Genomic DNA, 24,340 nt, shown 5'->3' with positions numbered 1-24,340 from the left:
CCCTGCCAGCGCTAGGGAGGGACAACCAGAGGCCCGACCTAAGGACAAGCACGAGATCCCGAAGAAACCCCAGCAGCTGACCCAGGAAAGGGGTAAAGGCCGCCGCCGCCGCCAACCTCCCCCACCCCATCCGCACACAGCGCAAACACCACGACTGACTGACTGACGAGCGCCTCAGCCGCCGCTCCCGCCTATATACCTTCGTGGGGTCCTTCCAGAGCCTGTCGCGCCACCGGACAGTCCTGTTCAGAGCCTGCCCCAAATTCAACACAAAGCCCACAAAGGAGGACTTATCCCCCCCTTTCTGACACACTATTTCCCACCCCGTCCCAGGGAGCTGATCGAGAGGGAATCTGCCGCAATGTGGGCCCGGAGGAGTAGAGTTATGCAGGCATCGCAGTGGGCAGCCCCGAACCAGGGGCCTCTGGCTCTGCCCGGCGCCCGGCCCGGGGTTGGGTGGGGCTTTCTGGGTGCGGGCCATCTCTTGTGGCGGCGGAGCCGGTTCTCTTCTGCTGCCTGTCGCCGTCTCCCGGCGAGCCCGCTGCTGACATGGAGGAGCTGGACGTGGAGCCGCCGCTTACTGTAGGACAGAGCGACCTTCGTCTGCGTGGGGGCTGGACACCCTCTGCCAGGAGCACTGGGGTGGGGGAGGATACGCGGGGTAGAGGGGAGCAGGGAACTGTTGTGGGTCACTTCAGCTTTTCGCCCTCGTGCCTGTGCATTGCTGACCGTCTCCCTTCGTTAGCACAAATGAGCCCGCCGCCAGATACAGTGATAATCAGAGCAGCACCCAGCGCCTTTCTGCAGTAGATCTCAAAGTGCTTTATGAGGGAAGGTGGTATCATTATCACCATTTTACAGATGGGAAAACTGAGGGCATGTCTCTACTGCGTCTGAGAGCAAGCCTCCCAGCCAGTGTAGAAAGACTTGTGCTAGGGGGGCTTGCCCTAGTGTGCTAAAAATTGCTGTGTAGATGAGCCTGTGGACCCAAGCTGGGAGGCTTACTCCCAGATGCAGGGGAAGCATACCCTAAAAGGGGAGGAGGAATCGTGTTTGCCTGTTCTATTCTCCTAGAGAGCAGCTGCATGCTTGACAATCCCTGTGCCCTATCTCCTAACAGCTGATTCCTGGGGTGGACTCCAGAAGGAAGCAAATGTGTTTTGCCTGGGCACCTGGAGAGATGCTGGTGTATGAAACTTTGTTCCCAAAAGGTGGATAACTTCTCTTTCATTCTTGAGTGTTTATCTTGGTAGGTTTTACTAAATACTAATGCAGAGCAAACAGGGATACTCCTAACCTCAGGTGTTCGGAAACTGTGAGTTAGGCCCCAAAATAAATTGGCTTAAAATGAGATATTTTAAAATAAATTTGGGGTTCTTTTTACTTGCCTTTCCAAGAGTTTGGCGTACACTCAGATCATGTTCTTTAAGTTTTATTCTGCAACATGAGACCTAGAAACTTCTTGAGCAGTCATTTGACTCCAGGAGTTGAGGCTTCAAAAACACCACCAAATGGTATGAGAGTTGAAAATTCAGTCACATTAGTGTTTATAAGGTGATCAGACTTAAGAATTAATATATTGAAGAGATTTGTGTTTTCATTATCACACAAATTATTAGTGGGTTGTTTTTTGGTTTTTTTTGGAATTGAGTTTTACAGAATGTTTGATATTTTATTACTAGTTTTGTGCCTCTTGCCCTATTTCTGTGCTATTAGACTTCTTACCAAATAAGAACCATTTTAAGAACCATTTCTGAACCAGTTAATATTTTAAGAACCATTACTGTAGGCTTTAAGTTTTGAAGTCCAGAAGTATATTACTATCCCATAGGGCTGAGATGGATTATCTGCATTAAACATTGCAGAGTAGTAGCATTCCTTTGGCTATTTTATAGTTTACATGCTTCATTTCAGAATGTGCAGAGAAAAGGCCAGGCTGCCCCAACATTTTCATTGTTCGCAATGATCAAGATGTGTACTCGCAGACCTTACGCAAACTCTTCAATGAATCCCATGGGATCTTTGTTGGACTCCAGAGGAGTGAGGAAGAACTGGCTGGGAAGTCAAGGAAAGCACAGTGAGTAAATAGAAATGCTAGATAGTTTTGAAACAAAAAGAGAACATATCAGTTTCCCTGTCCCCTATGGAGAACATGTCAGTAGTGAGGCACAATTCAGATAGACTGTTCTGTGCCACTTAATAGTGGAAGGTGGAGGCAGGTGTGGTGTCTGTGCATCTCCTTAGGTTGGTAACCTTGTGAGTTATTAAAGATACAGTTCATGCAGTACATACTTGTTGTCCATTGACTGAATTTATTAAAGAAACATATCTTATCTTGATTGTTCCCTTTATTTGTGCCCAGTCTCCTTCACTGCTGATGGATACTGCCTCATCTGTAGACATGAGGTAGGAGAGCAACCCCCCTATGACTGGTGTGTTTGCTGCTTACAGAATGTCTTGTTAGGAAGTGAGGCAAGGTGATACGATAATAATTTTGCGGTGCAGGAAAGGGCCAATATGTTGCTCCGCTTCTTCCACCAAACACATGAATCTATATCCAATGGGGGAGATAATGAAACCGAAATTCTCTCAGCTGCTGACCTTCTGTAATATTGTGTAACTAATTTTTCCACTATCCATTTTACAAAATTAGGCCCCAGTCCCGCAAGTAGACATGCTTCTCTAGCAGTGTGGAGCCCCACTGGCTTCAGTACGGTGCAGAAGGGGTCTGCCTCTGCAGAGAAACTTGCAGAATCGGGGTCCTACTAGCCTATAGGCACAAGCTAACAGTAAATAAATCTCTCTAAAGAAAGCCTTTGTATTCTTGGCAGATTGGTTCGAGTGAGCAAAAACTACCGTTCAGTCATAAGAGCCTGTATGGAGGAGATGCACCAGTTGGCTAGTAAGTTCTTCTCCGTTTAAGAAGAGACAGTATTCAAAACCATAAAAATAACATTGGCAATTATAATTTGTTATAACTGCTGTAAAAGTGTTTTCAGATTTTAGTAACTGTTGAGACTGCAGTTCCACCCCCTCTATGCAATGTCAATTTGTAAACCTAGGGAGAGACTTTTTTCTTTATTTTTTAATTGAATTTTCAGAATTTACTCTTGCACTCACTTTTTAAAATTCTTATTCTTCCTAATTTATTTCTCTGCTCTTTGATTCCCTCCTTGATCTTTTCGATTGCTTCACAAGTCTGATGTTTTTCTTTTCTCAAGCTACTTTGTAATCTCCCACTTCCAGCTGCCTCAAACAGTCATTCTTATTGTCCCAGGCTTCTCATTATTTATTTGTCACTCCATTAATTTGGGATTCCCTCTCATCTTCTCTGCTGGGAAATGCAGCTTCTAACTCTTAAAGAGTCAGAAGAGTAGGTAACCATACTGGATCATTAATACAAATGTAATGTCTCTGTTTTGTTGTCACTTTTAGGCAGAGTCTGATGATGGTTGGTGCCATCCTTGTTCAGTTTAGTTAATAGGCTTTCTTTTGCATGTGGAACCCCTATCTATTACTTTGCTGTTTTCCTTACTCCTACTCCTCTTGTACTGCTGAGCATCGTATTATCATATATGTAATAATGACATTTAGCAGGACAGTTACCATAAACAATCAATGTTGAAATATAGTCCAGCAACCAAAATTGTTTCCAGATATAACATCATAGAAAGTCAGGTCAGGCAATGTTTGCTACTGTAATGAGAGTAGATGGTACTACCTCATCAAACCCACTGCCTTGTGGGTAGCCCGGGAGGGTGTAAGGCTAAGGGAGCAACCCCTGACAGAAAAGCCCCACTGCCTTGTGGGGGAATTTGGGAGAATTCAGGGCTATGAGAGTAAACTCAGACAGAAAATCTGGAGTGCAGCACCAAAGGCGGTCAGGTACTAATATTTTAGTATCTTTCCGGCAACTCCTGCAGCAGATCGGGTCCCAGATGTATTGGTTCTTCCTCTCCTCTGGATTTACCAGTGACATCGAGAGCGGGGTCCTGATGCGTGGGCAACTCAGGGCCTCCATATCATCTGCCTAGGCTTGTGCCCTGAAGAGGAACTCCAGCTTTGTCTTGAGCATCAACACAACATGGGAGGCAGCAGTCATCAGTTTTAAGCTCTTACTCGATTGGCATAGAGTTGAGCGCAGGGGCTGTCTCCAACGGTGGGAGAGATCATCGTATCTCACTGGACAACTACTGCCTGCCATAAAACTGGGCAGCCCCCAGACCATAGGGTGTTGTCCCGCCACAGTCTGCCTGCTTCAGTGAGTGATCGGAGCTTAGCAAAACATCATCTTTAAATGTGACCGATATGGCAAAGATTGTCTCTCTTGAGTGGGTCTCTTCAGCCACATTCGTGGCTGCCATAAAGCCAACTGAATAAATTCTTTACCTCTCAGGGGTGTATACCCATGGTCTCTCAAGACTGAAAGATGCCTACTACTGTAACGTTATATGAATTTATTCTCTTTTCACAGAGCTCTCAGAATGATGTTATGCATTCTATCACACTTATAAAAGAGATCAGAACTTGTACAAAATTAATAAAAGGTGCTAAGTAACTAAGCACATACCTAGTAACATTTAAAAGTCTATGATAACGAGACTGGAGAATGACCACGCATATCATTGGATCCAAACGTGAAACTGCTTCATTTCTGAGCAGTGTCACCAGAGGGCTGGAAAAATGTTTTTGGGGTGTTTTGACTTTTCTCTCTCTTCCCTCAGTTTCTACACGGGACCCTGAGCTGCAGGGCCAGCACAGCATCCAGGTAATATACAAACACTGTATTGTGAAATCTAGTCACAACTGAAAAAAACGATTGCCGGCAAATACACCAGGCAAGTATGTTGTGACAAGGATACATTCTAAATCTGCTTCATTAGTCTTTTGCATTGGTGGTATAGGCAGCAGCATGCTGCTTATGTTGTAAGAGACACAAGTTGTAGGAGTTATCTGAGAGCTCTGGGTGCTCTGACGTAATCTAAGTATAGATCCAATTTTATAGACCTCAGATACTCTAGCCTTCTAACAAAATCCAACCATGGACTAATACCCCAGCCCTCCCTTAGACCCTACCTCTCTGAAGTCCCACCCCAAAACTGATGAGGTTGGTAGCAAGCCTTGAAATCATGCACTTGAAGCAATAATGGAACTATCTTCCAGGAAGAGTAAAGAATACAAGCTGTGGTATTATCTTGTCAGTATTAATATTGCCCTATTGGTGTTTTCCCTCTGTCATAACTTTTCCTTGGGTTATAAATTCAGATCTAAGTTATCTTTATAGAACCAAAATAAACATTGTAACTTTCAATTGAGGTCTCACTTAGAACCAAAATAAACATTGTAACCTTCATTTGAAGTCTCACTGAGAACCAAAATAAACATTGTAACTTTCAATTGAGGTCTCTGAGGCCTGGTCTACACTAAGGGGGGGGTGGGGGGTCGAACTAGGGTACGCAAGTTCAGCGCGCGGGGAGTTCGAACTATCGCGTCTTGATTAGACGCGATAGTTCGAACTCCGAGAAGTCGAACTCACCCCGTCGACCCAGACGGTGAGTATAGACCTACCCTGAGATCCCGGAGCCTTAATGTCATAAAGAATTCCTGAACTATCTTAATGCTGACCACAGATGGGAGATGGTTTTTGTATTTTAATGTGCAAGCAGCTTTGAAACTTCCTAAATCAAATATGTGGCCCAGTGTCTCATTTTACTACTGATCTTCTCTGAAATGTTAGTAAAACGCTTCTCCTGTCCAAAGAAGTGAACTTATCAGAGGAGTGGATAAGGAGGAAGGCTGCTATTTGACATGTTGTGGTTCAAATGCCTTTCTTTGGTTGCTGTGTTAGGAAACTCAGGAGTGACTGTTGCATATGAAACCTGTACCTGTTGCTCCTCAGGTCTCTATTCTATCCGCGATGGAGCTGATCTGGAACTTGTGTGAGATCCTTTTTGTTGAAGTAGCGCCAGGTGAGAATTGGAGTATAATGATGTTAATAGGTATTTTTGTTTGCATAGGTATTTGTTCTAGAAATGTACAACGTGCACATCAGAACATATCTTGGCATGTCTCCAAAAGTCACACTAATATTGCCAGGAAGTGGCAACAAACGCTATCCCAATGCTTCCTGTCTCAATTGTATTCTCTGTCCTGCACTGTGCCCTAAACTAATAGACCTCTTTCCCTTTTCCCTCCTGTTCCAGTTTTCTCCTTCCTCTGTACTACAGTGGAACTGGAGTTGGGTCATAGTACATGAAATTAATAGAGAAATGTGATATCAAGCAGAATTTTTTTCTCAGGTTGTTGAATTTCAAGGATAAACAACATCTAAGTACAAAATACTATTAAATTGATAAGCATAGACTATATATAAATGCTAAGTATCACTTATTCATTAGGGTCCACATTCTTTGGTGCAGCTCCACTGACTTTAGAGTGTCTTCACTGACATCAGTTGAATTACACTAGGAGAGGATTTGGCCTAGGATTTCAATCCAAGTTAATTTTTAGGCAGTCAAAATATGTAAACATATGCTGCCTATTCAATCACATTATCCAGAAGAGAGGTTCTCAAACTGGACTATTTGATGGTGGTTTTGTTGAGAGCAAATGAGTTACCTGGTGCTAGTTTTCCTCCTCATTTCCAGCGAAAACAGATTTGAGAGGAAAATAAAATGAAGAGTAAAACTATGGGCATCATGTGGGCAATATAAGATGTATGATAATTATTCATCATCTTGTTTTTGAAGTGCCTGTGGTAAGTGACAGCAATGTTGTTACCTAGCAACCTTAACTAGCTTTGTTTTGTGTCTCTATGTCATGGAGCAGGTTAATAGTCAAAGGAGCAAATCCCCTTTCAGTTTGTAAAATTCTGAGTTTAATTTGGCAGCAGCCTGCTGTTCTTCCATGGCCTTTGGTGGATTGAGCCTGTCAGATAAAAATCCTATGAATGAGTCAGAGAACTAGGCAGACTTGTCCTCTGCTTTTGACTGTGGGAAATATATTATGAAACCAATAATGTTAGAATCTTAAAACAGCAGGGATCTGATGGAGAGATGTATTCTCTTCCTACAGCTGGTCACCTCCTGCTTCACCTCCTCGACTGGGTTCGTCTTCATGTGTGTGACGTAGACAGCATGGTCCGTGAAGTTCTGAGCAGTGAAAATCCATCAAAGCATAAAGACTTCTGGAATGCTGTGAGTAAAGAAATTGGTGCTCTCTCCATCAAAAAAGTTTATACATTTGCATGCGTGCTCTGTCCCTCCTTCCTCATGAGTGGCTTTGTACGCTAGATTGCATCTCAGAAACCATTTGGCATAGTTGCTAGTATCTGCTTGGAGGGATTCCTTCATGAAGACTGTTACCCTCACACCTAGAGAGGATTTCAGATCAAAATAGAGGCCAGGGCCACCATGGTATAGGGAGATGTTATAGGGCCACACCACCTGGGGCGCCCTCCTGCAGCAGGCCCTGGCATGACAGGTCCGTCCATAAAAGGAACAGTCTCTCTCAGTGTCTGATTCAAAAGCCCACCTTTTAGGCATAATTAATTTCTGCACATATACAACAGTCTACAATATAAAATCATTCTCCCTGAAATTCCAGAGTACAGCAGGTTCACAGCAGTTTTTCATGCCGTCTCCTGGGACATCATTTTCAGCTCACCCTCTTGAGGGAGAGTCCATCTCCAATCTTCTCTGTCTTTTCACTTTCATCCCAGGGCATCACTCTCTAGGCTATCCACCTGAGAGCTCCCAGTGTCACTTTTTCCCCCATGATGCTTCTCTGATAGCCCCAAGTCAGATCTTCTCTGAGAGAACTCCCTGCAGTGTTCCTCCCATGCAGGCCTCCCTACCTGAGAGTCCTACCCATGCTCAAGGAATGTCCCTGCAGGACCAATCCCTTGTTCTTGGTGTGGTTTCCCACAGTTCTCCATTCAGGAGTGTTGTAGGGGGTATTCCTGTAGTGTTTCATTCACCCCAGTCCCCCTGCCTTTGCTCCTGGGATCCACCCTCCAGCATCAACTTTCTTGTTTTGGGTTTGGTTTCTCCTAACCAGGGCTGGTTCTTTCCCTGGTTCCTAGAGGCCTCCTCATGAACTGTCCTGTAACTCAGCAGGGGGTCCCCAGCTTTGGCCAGTCCTCACCAACAACATGCTTCACCTTCTTCCCACTGGCTCTGTTTACTAGCTCTCCTCTGCTACTCCTGTTTCTGTCTGGGTCTCTCCTTTCCTCCCCAGGCAGTTCTCATCTCCCCCTTTCTTGTCTCTCTCAGGCCCTTTTCCTGACCGAGTCCTCCACTGTCTGTGTCTCTCCATTAATATGATCCAGGTGCATTTAAAATCAACTGGGAAGCAGCTGAGGAGTCATGGACTCTCCTCCTTCTTAAAGGGGGCCTTCACCCTGTGGCAGGAGGCTTGTGCTTTGTGAGCATTTGAGTCAACAGTATCTCTAGTTGAAGCACTTTTGGTTCCTTTAGCTTTTTGAAGCCATACATGTTAACTCAGTTAAAATTCACCTTTGGTCTGATTCTGCATGAAGGCGGTGTCTCAGCATTGCTCCTGCTTGGTGCTCACGGACTGTGGTGGTTTTTGCAGGTGGACATCTTCGTGCTGCAGGGCCGGATGGATGATGCACGGCATTTACTCTCTAAGGAAGCCAGTGCCAACCCCACATCGATGGGCATGTGCAAAATTCTGGATGACTTGATGAAGAAGATGCCCATTCTTAGTGTATGCATGCAGCAGCCGTCTCATACAGTTCCATTGGGGAATAATGCATGCAGTGGTCTGTAGGGGTGGCATTTGTAGTCCAGTCTATATCATCTCACCTGTGGGCCACTATAACATAACATCCTGGCCTACTGACTACTAAAATGTCTGAATTCTGATGCCTTCTGGCTGTGACATACATGTTCTATAACAGGGATAGGCAACCTATGGCACGTGTGCCGAAGGCGGCACGCGAGCTGACTTTCAGTGGCACTCACACTGCCTGGGTCCTGGCTATCGGTCCGGGGGGCTCTGCATTTTAATTTAATTTTAAATGCAGTGTCTTAATTTTAAAAATCTTATTTACTTTACATACAACAATAGTTTATTTGTATATTATAGACTTCTAGAAAGAGACCTTCTAAAAACATTAAAATGTATTACTGGCACGCGGAACCTTAAATTAGAGTGAATAAATGAAGACTTGGCACACTGCTTCTGAAAGGTTGCTGACCCCTGTTCTATAACAACCCAAAAGACCCAAATGCAGGGAGAAGAGTATATTATGTTAAAAGGCAACATGGCCTTGGTGGTGATTCCTGTTCTTACTCAACGCTGTTGAGGGAGACACATTTTTCCAGTTCTTCAAAATATTCTGATTGACAGCTCTTACACAACCTCCCAGAGAACTTTCCTTGTAGACTTCATCCGCACATCTCCACCTCCGCACATGCTGCAGTGGTCTTTTCATGGTGAAAAGGCATCAGATGCTGCATTGTGGTCCCCAGTGGGTTCCTGTACACTCTGTCACTTTGCTATTTAAATGGCTGAAGTGATGGAGAAGCTTGCTAGCAGCATACATCAAAATCCTTGCCGTGGGCCAGTGTTTTGTTTTGCCCATGAAAGGCTTGTTTGAGAGTCATGCTGAATGACAGTTGTAGAGGCTGGACTTTGCATTTGCCTTATCGTGTGTATGTATCTTCCCGGTTCAGATTGGCAACACCCAGACGCTGACTGAGATGGAACTGAAATGGCAGCATTGGCATGAAGAATGTCAGCGGTACCTCCAGGATGGGACCTTTGCTTCCAATCTCCACATGGAGTCCATCTGCAAGGTGTGTTGTGGCTGGGAAGGAAGGCGGTTATGTTCACAGATTTGAAGGCACCAGTAGCTGTCCATTGGGGATTGGGAGTGCTGTATGGACATAGGTAATGTTGGTCAGCTGGTTAAAGCAGGAAATTTAGAGTGGTGGACTGTGTGACTTTGGGCAAATGGCTTCCCCTTACTTCACCTCTCCATAAGTCAGGCAGTAATGCTGGTTATAGAATTGAGCTCACAGGCATGTTTTGGGGCCTGATTAACTGTTTGTGAAACACTTTGAGGCTCTTTGCTGAACTCTGCTATCATAAGTGCAAGTTTGATACCATCAGCTCAGACTGTCCCCTCAGTACAATGCTTTGGTCAATGGCATGTCCAAGAGCTGCTGTTCTTTTCCTCTTAGTTATTTGGTTTTAAATAAGTTGTTGGTAATTTCATGGCCTGTTAGTAGGTGTGATGCCAAGAGAAGCAGAGCTGAGGGATTTAAAGAAAGGACGCTAGTAATGAAGATGTGAGTCTTTGAGGGCTTATGGCGGCGTTTCTCTTTCGTGCTAGATCCTGCTGGGAGATGAGAACGCCATACTGGAGAAGAAGGAGCTCATGACTTCTTGGTACCACTTTCTGGTCACCCGACTTGTCTACTCCCATCCAACTGTGAAGCCAGTGGAACTTCGCTTCTATGCCCAGGTAAGTCTGGGGTTACTGCATTCAAACCACATTGGGAGGGTTGAAGTTTTACAGGGTCCAGATATTTGTGTGATTTTTCCCACAGAGTTTGAAAGTGGATCAGCAACCTACAGGGAGTTCCACACATGTGCTATGAGTGAAACATTTGCAGCTGACCAAGAGTTTTCAGTGTGTCATGTAACTGGTTCAGTTTCTACCTGAATATGGCAAACTGCAAATACCTGCACTAATTGTCTTAGGTCCATAGTGTTCAATCTGTTCTAGGAAAACAGAAATGAATCCTGTTTGACCCTTTCAATCATATTTTTTTTGTTTATCTCCCTCCATCACCCCAATTTTTCCCAAAAAAAGTTCTAAATAAAGCTGATGTGGCCAAATCTCTTCTTCTGCACTGTCCCCATGGCCCTTTGCATTGAATGTGTCTTGTCTTTTTGGGGCTTCCACAGTCTAGCCTGGACCTGTTCCTGGGAGGAGAGAGCAGCCCTGAACCTCTAGACAGCATCTTAATGGCAGCCTTTGAGTTCGAGATCCATCAAGTGATTAAAGAATGCAGGTTGAGTTTTAGTAAGACTTTGACTTCTTGGTTATACAGCACTGCTTCTCTGTGCCCTCGGTCCAGCAGCAAGCTGGCATCTCTTATGGAGAGGAGTCTGCCTGCATGTAGAGATATGTGCACATAATAAGGATGATTGAGCCTCTCTGATCTGTATTTTAAAGACTTTGTCAAGAACACGTAAGGCAGACAGCAATTAAGATAACATTCCACTAGGTCTGTGACATAGTGTCACTTGTCTGCAAGTCTCCTGGGTTAGGGCAGTGTATTGCTTCTATGACAGTCGGAAATATCGCCAGAAAACATAACGAGTCACTTGTCAGTTACAGGCTGATATTTTCTTCCTTTGCTTTTTGAAAATGCAGCATCGCCCTGAGCAACTGGTGGTTTGTGGCTCATCTGACTGACCTGCTGGATCATTGTAAACTCCTGCAGTCTCACAATCTCTAGTAAGTACCTCTGCATTGTTTACTCAAGTGTCCAGAGGCCGGAGATAGGAACTATTAAGGAGTGTTGATAGAAGGATAATGTGGTATTTTCTTGAAGAACTACATTTCAGAGATTCAGAGAGAGGGGATGTGCTGTATATTCCAGTGAAACCTGTGGAATGAAAAGGAAAATCCAAGTGCTGCAAGAAGTGATGTTGCAGGAGAGAATGCCAACCTGCCACACCTCTGAGTTGATACTGAACCAGCGCCTCAGAGTGATGTTAGGGTCTTCTGTGCTGACGGCAGTGAAGTTTTTCCAGATGAAATAGAACTGACTGTGGTTATTAGAGATCCCATGGTACATTTTGAATGAAGTAGGAGTATGAATCCTCTTGCCTTTGCTAAATTCCAACTTGAGTAATTGAATCCTATCTAAATTTCGCTTGCAGTTTCAGTTGGCTAAAGGATCTTCTAAATTATTTTTTAGCTGTGGAATGCTAGTAAACAGCTGTGATGTCTCTCCCAAGAGGTGGCTGATTTTCAGTGGAGTTTGTAAACCACACTGAGCTACTCTAGGATGAAATGTATTGTGTAAATGAAAAGTCTTTATCAATAATAGCTTCAGCAGAGTCTTTTCATTGAGATACAACCTTGCAGCTGTTAATAGGTGTGTTTTGAGGGAGCCCACTGCAATAAAAAACCTTGGTGTGCATGTGATGTAGAAAAATGGACTAGTTTAGAGACTTCTTAAAAAAACAAAAACAACTTGTAGCCTGGACTGTGTGAGACACTTAATAAATTAGGTAATCGCATGGTAATCTGAGTATATGTTAGGATTAAAATGTATTACTTTTCTGTTTCAGTTTTGGTTCCAATATGCGTGAATTCCTCCTGTTGGAGTATGCCTCCGGGCTCTTTTCCCATCACAGGTAACAACTCCTTCCCTGCTTTCAGATACCAGAGTGACATTGGGCAACAAAAGAGAAACCTTCAGGTTAATGATGTGAAAGGCAGCACAATTAAGTGGCTCTTGTTATGGGAAGGGATATTGACCAAGCCTTTGGGTTTCTTCTGCTAGAACCATGACTTAAAGAGAGAAGAGATCTATTAGAGCCCATCAAGTCCCTACACCATAGTTTTAGTGCTTTTGTCTTTTCTAGTTATAAATGTCACAAGTAAAACATGTTATCGCTGCAGCCCCAAGTTTGCAGAACAGCTGGTGCAGGTGGTGGTATTCCAGAGCGGTCACTATAGGTATCAGTACTAGTAAAAGCCAATTTAAGTCTCAAAGATGAGTGACCTAACCAGGGGTCTCCTACAGTGTGTTACTGTTCTTAGTCCTGACTCAGATCCCTCTCGTGGCTATAATAAAGTGCTTAATTGAGAGTTCTCCTTAGAAGGAACATTTGACCTTTCTCTCCCCTCTTTTGTAGTCTGTGGCAGCTGGGGGTAGATTATTTTGATCATTGTCCAGAGTATGGCAAGGTTTACCTGGAGCTTCATATTGAGCGAATCCCCCTCAACACAGAGCAAAAAGCCCTTAAGGTGCTGAGGATCTGTGAGCAGAGACAGATGCACGACCAAGGTGATTGACTCTTCATGACGTTTTGTTGCCTTATAGTGACCTGGGTGTAACTTAAAAACTGACTCTCCAGTTCTCTCTTCTCCCCACTTCATCCCAAAGTTCGCAGCATCTGTAAAATCATGGCCATGAAAGCTGTGCGGAACAATCGCTTAGGCTCAGCACTGTCCTGGAGCATCCGAGCCAAGGACGCAGCATTTGCTACACTCATATCGGACAGGTGGGTCTTTGTTACTCTCGAGACAGAGCAGAACCTTTTCGAGACATTGCAGTAATGGTTGGGGAGGGGAGCACTGTCCTGAGAAGGCTCTTCTGAAGGCAAGTTGAGATAATCTGTTAGAACAGAACCTTCCTCCCCTTAGGACAAACTAGTGCAGCATCTGTGCTAGTGAATTAAATCATTGACCCCTTTCAGAGACAAAGGATTGTGCAATCCTTGCAACATCCTTCTTCCTTAGCCATTTCCCTTTTCCTTACCACTCTCCTCCCCACCTTCTGCAATCCTCAGAAGACGAGAATAGGGAGATAACAGACCTACAGATCAACTTAATCTTAGGTAGCAGAGGAAGTTAACCTTATTTCATGGAGATCCTAAGTTTTGAACTGAATAAACTGTTCAGTACTTAATCTTGTGGGCAGTGAGGGGGCTGTATGGGAGGAGGACGCCCTACTAGTTCAAACACAGGGCTGGGACAAAGGAGATCTGGTTTCTGTTTCTGACCTGCTCTAGGCTTCCTGTGTGATCTTTTGACAAGTCGTATCATATATCTGCTTCATTTTTTACAGCTGGGGGAAATGGGGAAAGTACCTGTGTCTCAGCTAGGATTAGATTGTAACTTTGAGATCAGTGGGTAGATCAGCAAGCAGCTGGGACAGGAGTTGTCACTGTTGGGCGAGCACAGGGCAGGCTTGATTTCCAACCCACATTCCCCACAGGCCACCCTGCTCACTGGGTTAGGAGAAGTGTATGTTTGCCTAGCGCCCTATGACCCATCTAGAATCTTCCCACAACCCCCAGGACCCATTTGTTTGGGAAAAACTGCCATAGAAGAGCAAGGTATTTCCCATTTGAGGGTTGAGTAACCTGAGAAAGGAGCGCTATTTTTGTCTTATTTTAGGAGTGGGAGGGACTATATTTGCTTGAACGGAATGTGGAAGAAAACCAACACAGGAAGCAGGCACTGAAAGCAGCCGCATAATAAAGGCTAGACTGGAAAAACTCTTAGGACTTAATTTGCTCCTGCTGCTTATCAGCTCTTCTGTGCAGTAGAAAAACACAGCCTTTGTTATGACCTGGCAGAGCTGTTTATGCATCTGTTTGCCTCAGGACTGCTTGCTGTGCTGCTATTCTTCCACCTTTGCTTTTAAAAACAACAAAAATAAAGGGTGCGGAGATGGGTGTATTAAACATACACAATAATACCTGAATGGACCCCACCTCCATGGAATGGTTTTGGCTCTTTAGGAGGGTGATTAAAACAGAATGACATTGGGTAATAAAGCTTCTCTGAAGAGTGGGAAGCATAGGCTGAACCTGGTGGACCTGGTTCTGTGACCTCCAGCGTGTGCCACTTCCCTCTAGATTCCTGAAGGATTATTGTGAGAGAGGCAGCTTCTCAGACCTGGACCTTATCGATAACTTGGGACCCTCCATGCTGCTCAGTGATCGGCTGACGTTTCTTGGTGAGAATCTGCTGCCTGCAGACCCTTCCTGGAGCTGCTACTGGTTCTTTTAATTTCTTCTCCCCTTTACATCCTGAGTCCAGTACAGATGTCAGGGGGAGAGCAAATTACTATATGTGGTTTGGGATGTCGTCCTCTTGCTGTTGTTGGCAGACTGTTTTACCTCAAATTGCATTCACAGAAGGTCTCTGATGTTCCACCTCAGTTTGTGCAGGGCAGTCTGGGGCTCTGGGGTTTATAAATCTAAACTAAAATCTAACTAAATAAGCATTTATTTTTCCCATCTGTTTCCCTATCTAGTGGTGCTTCCTGTGAGGAGTTAGTGATGAGAACCTGGAAAAACTTATGTGCGGATTTTCCTAGATCCCTACAAAGGCAAACCCCTTGCGCTAGTTATCTTGCCCATATGGTAGTTTTGCCCACTGCTTAGAGCTCTCCAAAGTACATCTCCGCAGCTCCATTTGTTCAGCATGGAAACTCCAAGCTCACAGTGAGGAGGACTTGACACCTACAGGAACTAGGGGGCTGGGCCTCTGCCAAATAACACCGGAAGGGCTCCATCCGCTTCCTTTGTATATGCACAACTTCTTTCCCCTGGCGGCACCAAACCTTACGCTGCTGCTACCTGCTTGTCTTTTGGTGAAATCCCTTCCCTCCTCAATTAACCACTTCACTTCCTAGATGTCAGATCTCATCCTAACCAGGTCCTGGGGTTTCAGAGACTTACAGGTTAACAAAGATCTAAATGTCCAGTATAAGCAATCAGAAAAATCAACGCTTTACGGAAAGCCTTTCGAACCCTGTTACGTCCTAATGCAAATGCACAGGGCAGAGGCCCACTTCTTCCCTTGTGGGCCACCTTTAAAGGAAATGGTGACTTGCAGAATGTGTTTGATTTAAAATCATTCTCTGAGCTATTCTGGAAGATGCTGCACAGACACTCACTGTATTGCCCTGAACAAAACTGGGGTGTTGTCCTTTAAGCAGGTTCAAGTGGTAAACAACAAAAAGGGGAAGTTTTCCTTCTGTCTCCACCTTGTAGTAAGCTATTTTGATATATAAATTGTACAAGATTCCAACTTCCCTCTTTAGCCCAGACCTGCCAAAGGGCCCAATCCTCCCCCCATTTAAGTTCTGGGAGTTTTACCACAGACTTCATAGTAGCAGGATTAGCCTCTTAGTTTTTTGTAACCAAAGCCTAGGATCTTCTGACAGTAGCTAACGTTTTACTCCCCTCGCCCACCACACACACAGGGAAGTACCGAGAATTCCATCGGCTGTATGGCGAGAAGCGGTTCTCTGAAGCTGCCAAGCTGCTCCTGATGCTGATGACAGCTCATATTGCTCCATGTTCCTTCTGGATGACCCTGTTGACTGACGCTCTTCCCCTCCTGGAGCAGAAAGAGGTGACTGTGGGGTTCTGATGCAACAACGCAACCACCATACTTGTTGACTCACAGGCATCCGTCTTTTTCCTGACTGGAAGTAGTTGTACACAAATATGACAGGGTATCTCAGAACTACCTGTCCCCCGCCTCATGACTGACACAAGATACACTAGCGATTCTCCATACTTCTCATGTAAATGAGTTAGATTTGGCTCAAGAAATGTGTGGCCATGTGAAAGTCGTGGCCAGTGGTGGCAAGGAGGACGCAGAGGCACTTAGGACAAAATTAATCTCTGATGTCATCCTGTGAAATCCTTATGTTTACACTAAGATTGCAGGTAGTAGGGGATAAGGGTGTAATTCAGCCCTCCCCTTTCAAAGTAGCAGACTCAATGCACTGTTGAGGATTGAGGCTTGCTACAGACTTGCCCAGTTGTTTTGGGGGTTTGAATTTGAGATTTTTCCAGTGTGCATCCCTCTGGCTTACAGTCCATCCAGAAAATTACAGCCTCATGAGTGCAAGACCCATGACTTACCAGGTGTTAAGTGATTCAAATGGAGTCATGGGCATGCAGAAGCATTCTCCTCTTGTTGACCTATCCCTCCGGAGCCACATCCCTCCGGAGCCACTCATTCTGGATCCCCTAGATAAGTGGTTAATGTTTTAAGCAAACAGTCTCTTTCCCACAGGTAATATTTTCAGCAGAGCAGACATATGAATTGATGCGCTGCTTGGAGGACCTGACAGCTGGAAAGACAGATAACCAAAAACTCCAGGTAATCTTGCTTGAGGTCAACTGGATGATTCAACTAGGGTAGCATGGGAAAGAGGAAGCAAGTCTCCATAACACTATTCTTGTTTCTAGGTTGATGACATTGAGACTACCAAGGTGGAAATCCTGAGACTTGCTCTTGCACGAAACCTTGCCCGAGCTATTGTCAAGGAGGGCACGTTGGAAGGATCATGAGAATGGGCTACTGAAGTAATGCTGTGGCACACTGTACATAAAACTGACTGCTTTTCTAAGAATAAATGTCTTGTTTTGCATATTTCTAGCTGATCTTGTGCCAGTGTTGTTTGTCGTCTCTCAATGTTGTTTCAAATCAGATAACGAACATGTAGAAAGTCTCCCCCAACTCCCTGTTCCTTTAACAATAACATTTGCCTGTTACCATTTCAGTTGTGTCATCTCCTGTAACTAGAACTGAATTTGAATAGACCTTTCAAACCTGATAGATTTGACACCACCTCCTTTTGGTTGGTGGATTGAATCTCGTGGCTTCCATAAACAGCAGCCTACTCCTCACTGTGTCACAAAGGGTCGCACAAAGAGCAAAGTAGGGAAAACAGTTTATTTAACATGCAGCAAAACAAATGCAGTGGAGACATATTTACAATATGACGGCTCAGTATGAAGCTGCAACCTCAACCTCTGAACAAGTAACATTCATAGTTTAATTTCCAAAGCTTGCACAATACTTTTCCCCACAGTGAGTCTATGGTACCTTGCCCTTTGACTGTACAGCCTGGGCACTGCAGTGCCATTAACAAGGAGGATGAAGCTATTCTGCAGAAAGCACTTGTGCTCTTCTGATTTCCTCACAGCCACCGTGAGAGTCACTTCTAGGCATCTAAAGCAGTGAAACCTGCTTCCTAACAATACGTTACAGCACCTGGGCAGACTTAAAGAGCCAAGTGAAGCCCCTAGATGTATTGTCTACAATGCCAGTGAGGCCCATGTTGAAAGCAGAAAGAACATTCCTTGCTCGCCACCTCTTTCCAACAGTTTAATAACTCAGCTGCTGCTTTTTTTCAGGATCCAAGAGCATCTTCCATTCACTTAAAGACAACTGAGGAGGCGACACGCCTTGGCCCTGAGAGCCAAACCAGCGTTGACACTTAGCAAGCTGAGTTTCGATTTTTACTTCTACACTTACCTTTCAAGGGCTAGTGCCCCCTTCGCATTGGTGCCTGCTGTGTCTTTCACTTCTCCTTGTGGTTTTTGTATTTCTCACTACTCTGAAGAAAAACATTGAGCCACAGTGGAAAATATAAGATGGCTAGAAAGAATTCTGAGCTCTACTTACAGTAAGGGCTTTTATAACCTTCTCTAAATCCAGCAGCACTTCCTCATTTTAGTTTTATTCCTACAATAGGCTGGAGTATCTTCCTGCTGTACTGAGTCTGTGGACAGTCTGGCTGACCATTCCCGTCACAATTTAAAAGCTGTTTTGCCTGTACCTTGCACTGCAGGAAATACTTCATTTAGTGTAATTAAGTTTCCATACAGCTACCCCACATCCTGTCTTCACAGGAGTGAAAGGTTACAGATTTAAAACAGGAAAAAATGCTTCATTAAAACAATTTGCTAAAAGGTCACTGAAGGATTGTTTAGGCTTGAAATTAAGGGAGGGGGGAAGGAGTGCTGGAATCAAACTTTCAGTGTATTGAACTAAGTCTCCTAATTCATGTAGATACAGGGCTCACTTGTGTGAGCCCCATGATTTAAAATACAGTAGGTTTTCCCCTTGTGGAGAGAATTGCACTTAGCCACTTAATACTGGGAGCAAATAAAACAGGGTTCTAAACCCAGCAGTGCACCATCACAGCCTAATGGATTCTGCCTTACTTTCATTAATCTGCTCGTTATAATTAGATGTCCTATAGCTCTACTATTTACATCTTGTATTCCTAGTCTTTTCAAGAGAACACAGTATTCAACTAATAATACTGCCTGCAGAAGAGGAACTGAGGCTTTTCTCCTTACCCCTGGTCCACCCTCTGCACCTGATTAGTGGTTGCACTGAGGCTACTGAACTGGAGTTGCCATCCTTTATCAGTGTAACCTGTGCTGTCCACTCAAAGACAACTGGAGTGCTTTGGCCCTGTTGGTTTTACCTCCTCACAACACACATTTCCTCTCCCCCATACTATGGAATGTGATGAAGGCAGAAGAATACTCAACACAGGCATGTGAGTATAAAAATTAGCATGAGCTGCCTGGAAGAGAGAGAGTGCAGAGGCAGCTGAGAGTATAAAATAAAAGAAAGCAACTAAAGAGAGTGTCCCACAATGTGCAGTTACTATCTGAATGGGCAGCACTGGCTTAGGCTGGCTGTTGGAGAGGAGAACAGAGGGGGCGTGAAGTGTTATTTTACTGTAAAAAAACCCTCCTGTCTTGGAGCCAGTGGTTACTGCACAGCATGCCTAGAAGGTTCAGTTCTGGCATCAAGGAGGCAAAAGCCTTAGGGCAGGCACAGACATTAGGGCTCTGCACCGAGGAAACTCGGGATGGCATCATAACCCTACCAGCCTGTAGGCATCTCTGGACAACAGCAAGGGAGGAAGCCGACCAATCCCCTTCTGGCTACAGGTCTCCCTTCCAGAACACCATAATTTCAAGTTTAATAACAAAGTGGAAGATAGAACCAGATTCACCCATAGGCCAAGATAAAGCAGCCAGCAAAGCCTCCTACTGGCTGCCACTCAGTTCATTCTTGGCATAGATGCCCCGGGCCACTTCAACCCGAGGTAAAACATTCCAGACTAAAGCTACAAGCGGAGTGGTCAGGACATGTAAACAAAGCTAAACATCACCAGTGGATAGCATGTGTGCCCCTTCCACGTCACATTCATTCCAGTCCCTTTGGGATCCTTGCCTGGTCCTGTCATGGAGACTGTGGCAGACTCGCTGGGTCATAGATTACCCCACTGATCTACTGGGGGAAATTGATCCACTTCCCCAACCTCTGTGCTGGGATGGTCTCCCAAAGTGAAAGTCAGTCTGTACCTCAGCCTCACCTTCTCCTGCAAGGAAGAAGAAAAACCAGATGTTAAAGTAACAGCCTCCCCTGGAGCAGGAAGGCCATGGAACCAGTAGCAGCAGGAGAACAACGGCAGTGCTCCCTAATTACACTTCACTGTAATAACATTTTAGAGCCCACAATGGCTCTGTCCTGATACCCCATATGGGGTAAGTGGCCAGCTTATGTTAATGGAGTATTTCTGGATACGTAATAAGGCTGATTTATTTATTCTTTAGTTTGTAAATTTGAGAGGTCCATCTCTTAGAGTGAAACAACAGGAGAAAAGCACTTACATTGCAATACAGATTCATTGTATACACTGACCAGCGTTTGTAGTTCAGCTGCTTCCCAATGATCCTACTAAACACATGCTTTACTAGTGCTAAAAGAGTATGAAGCCTCAAAATGAAACAATACTGCGGATTGTAGAGGAAGGATCCTGACAGATTCCTATTCCTTAGAGAATGACTAGGGGAAAAATAAATTTGCCTTCCCCTGGTTATGTGGCTTTTCTAGATGTTCCACAAAGTGAGTTTATAGAAATCCAACAAAACCCCATTATCTTTGTACCTTGGGATCTAACACTTTTTAACTGATGCTGTAAATGCCACTTTTACCATAATCTTCAAAAAACAGTAAGTAGCAAATGTTCAGGTTATCTGAACAATCAAAGGGCTACTTGAGTTCAGACTCTGAACTTTATATACTCTAGCAATGTAGGGCTGGAAGGGGCCTCACGAGGTCATCGAATTCAGCACCCTGCGCTGAGGAAGGACCTAGTAAACCTAGCCCATCCCTGACAGGCGTTTCTTAAAAACCTCCATTGATGGGGATTTCACTGCTTAGAAGCCTATTCCAAGACTTAGCTACCCTTGTACATAGAAAGTTTTTCCTAATATCTGACCTAAATCTCTTACTGCAGATTAAGCCCATTACTTCTTGTTCTACCTTCAATGGACGTGGAGAACATTTGATCACTGTCCTCTTTATAACAGCCCTTAACATATTTGAATACCGTTATCAGGTCTCCCCGAGTTTTCTTTTCTCAAGACTAAACATGCCCAGTTTTTTTAACATTTTCTCATAGATTGGGTTTTCTAAATTTTTCATCATTTTATTGTTTTCCTCTGGATTCTTTCCAATTTGTCCACATCTTTCCTGAAGTGTGGCAGTACTCCAGCCGAGGTCTCACTAGTACTGAGTAGAGATAAAAAATTACCTCCTGTGTCTTACATACGACAGTCCTGTTAATATACCCCAGAATAATAATAGCTTTTTTTCACAATGGCATCACATAGTTGGCTCATATTAAAAATGCGATCCACTAAAACCTTATAACCCCCAGATCCTTTTCAGCAGTACTACCACCTAGCCAGTTATTCCCCATTTTGTAGGTGTGCATTTGATTTTTGCTTAAGTGTAGTACTTTGCACTTGTCTTTATTAAATTTAATCTTGTTCATTTCAGACAAACTCTCTAAAAATTTGTCAAGATTGTTTTGAATTCTAAGCCTGTCCTCCAAAGTACTGGCAACCCCTCCCAGTTTGGTGTCATCTGCAAATTCTATATGCATACTCTCCACTCCATTATCCAAGTTATTAATTAAAATAGTAATGGACCCAGAACTCTGACCTTGTGGGACCCTATTAGATATGCCCCCCCCAGTTTGACAGCAAATCATTAATAACTACTGTTTTAATTCAAGCAGTTGTGCACCCAACTCATAGTAATTTAATCTAGGCCACATTTCCCTCGCTTGCTCATGAGAATGTCATGTGGGACTGTGTCAAAAGCCTTAGTAAAATTAAGATATATTATGACTACTGCTTCCCTCCCCCCATCCACTAGGCCAGTAACCCTGTCACAGAAGGAAATTAGGTTGGTTTGGCATGATTTGTTCTTGACAAATCCATGCTGGTTATTCCTTATAACCCTATTGCCTTTTTAGTAATTACAATCTGATTATTTAATAATTTGTTCCAGTATCTTTCCAAGTTTCAAATTTAGGCCGACTGGTCTATAATTCTCTGGGGCCTTTTTGTTCCCCTCCCCTTTCTAAAGGTTTCCCTTCTCCAGTCCTCTGGGACCTCACCCTTCTTCCATGAGTTCTCAAAGAGAATCACTAATGGCTCCAAAATTCTTCAGCTAGTTCCTTAAGAGCCCTAGAATACATTTCATAAGGCCCTGCTGACTTGAATACATCTAACTTATCTAAATATTCTTTAACCTATTATTTCCCTACTGTGGCTTGTTCCTCCCGTCCCTTGTTAATATTAGTTGTGTTGAGTATCTGGTTTTGGAACATCTTATTCAAATGGATAGCACACAATAGGGATAGCAAGGTGCTCCAGGTAAATATGATAGCTGAATGCTTCTAATATGATGATCAGAAGAGAGGGGGGCTAATTATGTTATTTAAGTGATCATAATTAAACTTCACAGTTAATATCCTGATGGTACAGGGGAGAAGAACCTCTCTAGGTGTTATTAGGTCAACTTAGTCTGGCTACAGACTCAATAAAGCAATAATATTTCTATTATACCCGATCACTTCTTACAATTCATGTCACCCTGTAAACTATCACCATATTTAGTCACGTGAATGTTATCCCATAAGGGGTATGGGAAGAGTCCCTGGTGGATCCCTAACTGTTCCTTTCCACTGAAGTGTTAACATTATGGGGAATTGCATAGGAACTGATCTAGAAGGATTGCTGTGGAGTGAGGCAAAAGCACAGTGCATCTCTCCCTCCCCTGACTCCCTGTCCCTGGGGTGAGATGCTGCTAATATGCCAACATACTCCTCTGCAACGATTAACCTCACTCTGCCTCAAGACAGCACTCCAGGGTAATTCATCTTTGGGGACAGACAATCACGCTTGTACAAATGTTTAGTCTAACCCCACATGGAATTTTATCCTCATCAGATTCATAAAACAACAAGAGAGGTCACTTTTGCTGAAGTTTTGAGCCCCTCTCACCTTCAGAGGATTTGCCAGCAGCATGACTTGGGTGATGGCAGCGGGTGCCTGGATGGGGTTGAATGGAGAAAGTTCTGTACCCGAGGGTGGCTGCAACTTCACTTTCATGGACTGCAAATGTGAAACAAAAGGAACCCTCAGGTACCGTGACCTGCACTGGGGTAACAAAGGGTTTACGCACAAGCTGTGCGCCCGAGCTGTGTACATGAGCAAGTGTCCACTTGGAAGAAGCAGGGGACACAGATAAGCCCGGTCTATACTGAGCATATAGTCATAGGCACATTACCAAAATAAATCAAAACAGAGATAATGCACTGGCCCGGAAAACCATGACAGCACCTTTCCAGCACAGAGGCTCCTTGGAAAGATTTGAATACAGATTCCCTAGCCTAGCCAATGCAGACAGGACATAACCAAGCTCCGGGCTGATTTTCAAACACTATAATCAGTCATCCAAAACTAGAGAGGGGAAAAGATCAAACGCTCACATTGAAACCTCTCCCAGGGCACAGGGAAAATAATATTAGCCCCTGAAACTGTCTCATTTTGTCCCTTCCCCTTTCTAACAACATGACCAGGGGCTACTTCCATTGGGGCTCTATGTCTCTCAATCCTAGGGTGACCAGATGTTAACGGGAAAATATCGGGACCGCCGCAAGCGGGTGGTGGTGGTGGGGGGTGTTTTGGTTTTTTTGTTTTTTTACACTCACCCATCCAGGAGTTCAGTGGCAATTCAGCGGAGAGCCCTTTGGTTGCAGACGGTCTTTGGCGGTATTTTGGTGGCAGGTAATAAACCTTGCCGCCAAAGACAGAAGCACCCGCTGCCAAAATACCACCGAAGACCATCCGCGACTGAAGGACTCTCCGCCGAATTGCTGCCGAAGGCCAGGAAACAAAACATCGGGACAAATGGCGTCCCGACCATACTCTGGTCAGGACGCGGGACAAACTCCTCAAAATCGAGACAGTCCCGATTTTATTGGGACGTCTGGTCACCCTATTCAATCCCCTTCTATAAACTGGACCCCCCTACTTGCTTTGTGTCTGCATTTTAGAAGCCAGCTTTCCTATTCTGTTGAACGACACCCTCTGATGTTGGTGGAGGAGGGATTTCAGAACATGAGATCATTGCCCCAGTATGATCAGAAAAGACAAGAGGAAAAGCCTTGTTAGATCTTCTAGTTCAGGGGTGGGCAAACTTTTTGGCCCAAGGGCCACACTGGGTTTGCAAAACTGTATGGAGGGCTGGGCAGGGAAGGCTGTGCCTCCCGAAACAGCCTGGCCCTCGCCCCCATCTGCCCCCTCCCAATACCTATCGCCTGATTGCCACCCTCAGAATCCCCGACCCATCCAACCCCCCTGCTCCTTGTCCCCTAAGCACCCCCTCCTGGGACCCCCTGCCTCTAACCCCCCCAGAACCACA

At 44.5% G+C, this 24,340-nt stretch overlaps 2 protein-coding genes across 4 annotated transcripts in view; one reads left to right on the top strand and one right to left on the bottom strand.

Annotated features, from left to right (window-relative positions):
* Positions 1–429: 429 nt before the first annotated feature.
* On the top strand, positions 430–17,179 carry NUP85 (nucleoporin 85). Its single transcript, XM_039500241.1, has 19 exons — positions 430–582; positions 1,121–1,211; positions 1,915–2,077; positions 2,832–2,902; positions 4,725–4,768; positions 5,900–5,969; positions 7,075–7,196; positions 8,596–8,730; positions 9,702–9,824; positions 10,364–10,495; positions 10,942–11,048; positions 11,414–11,497; positions 12,340–12,405; positions 12,910–13,061; positions 13,161–13,278; positions 14,641–14,741; positions 15,996–16,147; positions 16,820–16,906; positions 16,996–17,179. The coding sequence occupies exons 1-19, from the start codon at positions 550–552 to the stop codon at positions 17,095–17,097; spliced, it is 1,953 nt and encodes a 650-aa protein (XP_039356175.1). The 5' UTR covers positions 430–549; the 3' UTR covers positions 17,098–17,179.
* A 289-nt stretch (positions 17,180–17,468) lies between these two features.
* The window catches only part of GGA3 (golgi associated, gamma adaptin ear containing, ARF binding protein 3), a 33,395-nt gene continuing 26,523 nt past the window's right edge, over positions 17,469–24,340 (bottom strand). For all 3 annotated transcript variants that reach the window (XM_039500240.1, XM_039500238.1, XM_039500239.1), the window contains 2 exons: positions 22,918–23,028; positions 17,469–19,937 (listed from right to left, as the gene is read on the bottom strand). In XM_039500240.1, the coding sequence (XP_039356174.1) occupies positions 19,827–19,937; positions 22,918–23,028 (222 nt within the window). In that variant the 3' untranslated portion in view covers positions 17,469–19,826. The remainder of the gene's footprint in view (positions 19,938–22,917; positions 23,029–24,340) is intronic.

This window comes from Mauremys reevesii, linkage group 15, assembly GCF_016161935.1.
Source record: "Mauremys reevesii isolate NIE-2019 linkage group 15, ASM1616193v1, whole genome shotgun sequence".
Classification (NCBI taxonomy): Eukaryota; Metazoa; Chordata; order Testudines; family Geoemydidae; genus Mauremys; species Mauremys reevesii.
This window is presented reverse-complemented; position numbering and strand designations above follow the sequence as displayed.

Excerpts from the sequence above, each read along its gene's own strand:
- NUP85 (XM_039500241.1), top strand. The coding sequence starts at position 550 with ATGGAGGAGCTGGACGTGGAGCCGCCGCTTACT. Across the intron at positions 2,078-2,831 it reads GGGAAGTCAAGGAAAGCACA|ATTGGTTCGAGTGAGCAAAA; the intron begins GTGAGTAAATAG and ends TATTCTTGGCAG. Across the intron at positions 11,049-11,413 it reads CAAGTGATTAAAGAATGCAG|CATCGCCCTGAGCAACTGGT; the intron begins GTTGAGTTTTAG and ends TTGAAAATGCAG.